This window comes from Pteropus medius, unplaced genomic scaffold (genome assembly GCF_902729225.1).
Source record: "Pteropus medius unplaced genomic scaffold, Ma_sr-lr_union100, whole genome shotgun sequence".
Classification (NCBI taxonomy): domain Eukaryota; kingdom Metazoa; phylum Chordata; class Mammalia; order Chiroptera; family Pteropodidae; genus Pteropus; species Pteropus medius.
The window spans coordinates 80,740-85,380 of NW_024343734.1; the positions used below are offsets into that span (position 1 = coordinate 80,740).

The 4,641-nt window shown below is 61.1% G+C and overlaps 1 protein-coding gene across 1 annotated transcript; it reads left to right on the plus strand.

The window, feature by feature from the left end:
- The first annotated feature begins 415 nt into the window (after positions 1–415).
- KCNA7 (potassium voltage-gated channel subfamily A member 7) lies at positions 416–4,635 on the plus strand. The gene is made up of 2 exons (XM_039868513.1): positions 416–1,128; positions 2,087–4,635. The coding sequence occupies exons 1-2, from the start codon at positions 571–573 to the stop codon at positions 2,900–2,902; spliced, it is 1,374 nt and encodes a 457-aa protein (XP_039724447.1). The 5' UTR covers positions 416–570; the 3' UTR covers positions 2,903–4,635.
- The last annotated feature ends 6 nt before the right edge of the window (positions 4,636–4,641 follow it).

A 4,641-nucleotide genomic window follows, 5' to 3' on the forward strand; every position in this document is an offset into this window, starting at 1 on the left:
AGACGGTGATCCAGAGTTCCCCAGAAGGGCGAAACTCAGAGATAACTGACCCATAAAGACACTCAGCGATACATCCCTAACACAGACCCAAATCGAAGGCATGGCCAGACGCAGACACACAAGGGAATGAAAGCAAGCAAGAGGGGGACACCTGTGACTCCAACAGAGGGGCTCAGATACTCATTAAAAAAAAGAGACGAGAGACACACTCGGAAACCCGGAGAGGGACAGGACAGAGACCCCGGGTGCTAGAGAGACGAAGGGTAAGGGGGCCTGAAAAACGAGATGGACGCGGAGAAGGCGCAGCCCGGCGGCGGCTGGGGGGAAGGGCGGGCACCCGCGCAGAGGGCGCGGCCACCCTCTGCCCCGCGGGGTCACGGCGCCCCCTCCCCCGCGCCCTGGCCGGAGGGCCGAGCTATTTTTACGCGTGGACACCGGACACCAGGCTGGGGCTGGGGCTGGAGCTGCGGCGGCGGCGGCGGCGGCGGCGGCGGTGGCCGAGGCGGGGCCGGGCGGGGTCGGGCGTCGGGGCCACACGTCCGTCCGCGGGTCGCCGGGGCTGCGCGCGCCATGGAGCCGCGGTGCCCGCCGCCGTGCGGCTGCTGCGAGAGGCTGGTGCTCAACGTGGCGGGGCTGCGCTTTGAGACGCGGGCGCGCACCCTGGGCCGCTTCCCGGACACGCTGCTCGGGGACCCGGCGCGCCGCCGCCGCTTCTACGACGGCGCGCGCCGCGAATACTTCTTCGACCGGCACCGGCCCAGCTTCGACGCCGTGCTCTATTACTACCAGTCGGGCGGGCGGCTGCGGCGGCCCGCGCACGTGCCGCTCGACGTCTTCCTGGAGGAGGTGGCCTTCTACGGGCTGGGCGCGGCGGCTCTGGCGCGCCTGCGCGAGGACGAGGGCTGCCCGGTGCCGCCCGAGCGCCCCCTGCCCCGCCGCGCCTTCGCGCGCCAGCTCTGGCTGCTCTTCGAGTTCCCCGAGAGCTCGCAGGCCGCGCGCGTGCTCGCCGTCGTCTCCGTGCTCGTCATCCTCGTCTCCATCGTCGTCTTCTGCCTCGAGACGCTGCCCGATTTCCGCGACGACCGCGACAGCCCGGGGCTTGCGGCGGTGGCCGTCCCCGCTGGACCGGTGAGGGGGCGGGGCCCCAGCGGAGAGGGGGCGGGGTTGGGAGGGGGGTCCATGGGGATCTGGCCAATCAAAATGCGGGTTAAATGGCCATGGGAGGCGGGGCCTCTCGGGGAGGTGGAGTCTCGCCGCGGGTGGGCGGGGCGTTGAGGTCCAGTGGGAGGACCCGGACAATCATAGGTGGGACGGGGGGCTTTGAGCGGTGGGCAACCCAGCGACGCGGCCTGACCAGGGCACTCCACCACTAAAAGCTGAGGGTTGGGAAGGTATAGTTAATGGGGATGGGGCCTGAGGATCGGATTAGGAGGACCTATCAGAAGGCAGAGTTAAGGCAGGTGAGAAACCTGGCTTGAGGGCAGGACAGGTGTACGGGTCCACTGAGAAATCAAAGCCGAGAGGCGGAGGACAGACTGAAAAACCAGGGGTCTACGCACCTGGCAGGAACCGATGCTTAGGATGGACTGGAGGTGGTGGGAGTTGGTCCTGAAGAAAACAGCCAAGGGATTGGAGACAGCGGGTTGCGTCCTGAGGACTCGAGTAGGGGGGATCCATCACCAGGACAGTTGGGCTGAGAGCGGTGAGGGTCTGGCAGACAGAGAGGTCTTTAACCATTGTAGCCTGGGCTAGGTTTGGGAGGGCAGGGCACAAGGGAGTGAGGCCAGGGCGGGGACCCTGCTTACCTGAAAAATCAATGCTTGGGGGCGAGCTTTGGGAGACAAGAGATTGAGCATCATTTCAGAGGCCCTGCTGGTGAAGGATGAGGGACCATAAAGTCAGCCGTCCAGGGACGATCCCTGGGTCCTGGGGAAGAGTCAATGACAGGAGGGGCCACTGGTGGCCCGGGAACAACGGCTATTGACCAAATTGTAGATAAGCAGTTAGATATCTAAACAACAAATACGGTCGTTCCAACGTGTCCCAGCCCCAATGTGGTCCTCCCTGAGCCCCCTCCTTCCTGCAGGTCCCCAGTCGGCTCAACGGCTCCAGCCCCATGCCTGGACCGCTGCCTCGCACCCCCTTCGATGACCCGTTCTTTGTGGTGGAGACGCTGTGCATCTGTTGGTTCTCCTTCGAGCTCCTGGTGCGCCTGTTGACCTGCCCGAGCAAGGCGGCCTTCTTCAAGAACGTGATGAACCTCATTGATTTCGTGGCCATCCTGCCCTACTTTGTGGCGCTGGGCACCGAGCTGGCGCGGCAGCGGGGGGTGGGCCAGCCGGCCATGTCCCTGGCCATCCTGCGTGTCATCCGACTGGTGCGCGTCTTCCGCATCTTCAAGCTGTCCCGGCACTCAAAGGGCCTGCAAATCTTAGGCCAGACATTGCGGGCCTCCATGCGCGAGCTGGGCCTCCTCATCTTCTTCCTCTTCATCGGCGTGGTCCTCTTCTCCAGCGCGGTCTACTTCGCCGAGGTCGACCGCGCCGACTCCAATTTCTCCAGCATCCCCGAATCCTTCTGGTGGGCGGTGGTCACCATGACCACAGTCGGCTACGGAGACATGGCGCCCGTCACTGTGGGTGGCAAGATAGTGGGCTCTCTGTGCGCCATCGCCGGCGTGCTGACGATTTCCTTGCCTGTGCCTGTCATCGTCTCCAACTTCAGCTACTTTTACCACCGGGAGACAGAGGGCGAAGAGGCTGGGATGTACAGCCATGTGGACACGCAGCCCTGTGGCCCACTGGAGGGCAAGGTCAATGGGGGGTTGATGGATGGAGAGATGCCCGAGCTACCACCGCCACTCTGGGCTCCCCCTGGGAAACACATGGTCACTGAGGTGTGAGGGACATTTGAGGTCTGCAGGACCTCATGCTTCCTTGAAGGGAGGGAGGAGGAGGAGCGGAGGGGCTGGTCCAGGGGAGGGAGTTGGGTTTAGGAAGAGCTAGGCGAAGTCGTCATGAGTTGGGGAACGCTGAGTCTAATCGGGTCTTGAGCTGTGGTTTAGTAGCTCCTGTGGGTACCCCCTTAGGTGGCGATGAATACCAACGTGTCATGCTGAGTCGAGGGGGCGATTCATTGGTTTGTATTGTATTGGGTTGTGCCAGGCTTGCAGGCTCTTCCGGGGGCGGTGTTGAAATAGGTTTGGTCACATCGTGTTGTGAATTTCTTAGTTCGGTGTCGGGTTGGGTTGGGTCGCGAGTCTGAGTGAATCTCGTCCGACTGCGTTGTGCAGGATTCTATGCTTTTACGAGTCTCCTAGGGCCATGTTGGGGTCAAGTTAGGTGACCACCCATGGCACTGTTGGGACGGATGGCACGTTCATGCATGGTGTTGCGAAGTTGAGGCATGCTGGAAATTATGTGGCTTTGTGAGTCTTCTAGAACTATGTTATTTTAGGTTCTGTGAACTTCTGAGTCGTGTAGAAATACAACGCGTCAGGTGGTAGAATGTGAGCCTCTAGGTCACGTTGGGTTAAGTCGGGTTGGAACGTATGAGCGTATGAGTCTCTCAGGGTCCCGTGGGGTTGGATTTCAGGGCGGGATATGTGGCCGGAAGTTTTTTCGGGGCCACTTCGAGTTGAGCCGTATTGAACTGTGGTCATGTGAGTCTCGTAGCGCCTGTTCGTAAGGCCATGCCGAGCTGAGTTACATCGAGCTGTGAGTGTCACCGTGAGTCCCGTAGGAATGTAGGGTTGAGTCGGACTGTGCGTATGAGCTCCATAGGGCCGTGCTGGTTTGTTTTGCACGTAGTGGTAGCACCACGACCCAAAGATAACAGCAGCGGGAAGGAATTATGTGCCAGGGAGGGAAGGCGGGTGCGGTGGGAGACCAACCCCTCGCCCAGCGTCACTCACTGTAAGGGGCGGGGCTGGGTTCTGTATCTGTAGATTCAGTTGTTTATGAAAAGGGCCTCTGGGTCAGCTAGGAAGATGCAGATACTCTTTCCATCCACCCCAAGCCTGTCTCATTTTGCTATTCAACCCCCCTCGCTGTCTGTCTTCCCCTGTGGTTTTGCTTTCAGGCGTGGAGATCAGGGCTACACGGGGCGGGGAAGGGGGCAGACAAAGACCCAGAGGGAGAGGGACAGAAATCCAAAGAGAAAGGGGGACAGAGACCCAGAGAGGGGTGTCAGGCACCCAGAGAGAGAGGGACAGACACCCAGGGCTGGAGGCAGACCAGAGTGCCCCAGAAAAAAAGGAACCAAAAGAGAAAAAGGCAGAAAAAGGCAGTGCCTGTGAGCCCGAGAGAGACGCAGAGTCTCCACTCCACGAATCACGAAGAGATTCCCCAAATTGGGGCACGCCACCCCGTCCTGTCACAGCCCAGGAAGGCTGTCAGACCAACGGGGAGAAACCAGAGTCTTAGAGCATGAGAGCGGCTTCCCAAGGTCACGCAGCCCGACACCGGGAGCCAGGACTTGTGGCAGGCTGCCTGATCCCACGTGTCCCGTCAGCCTGCTGGTACGCACGGGACCTCTGAGTCCAAACAGCCTCGCGAGCACAGAAACTGAGGCTCAGAGGGGAGGGTGTTGCCGAAGGTCGCGAAACCAAACATTTTCAGAGGCCTTTCAGTACTGAAGGGC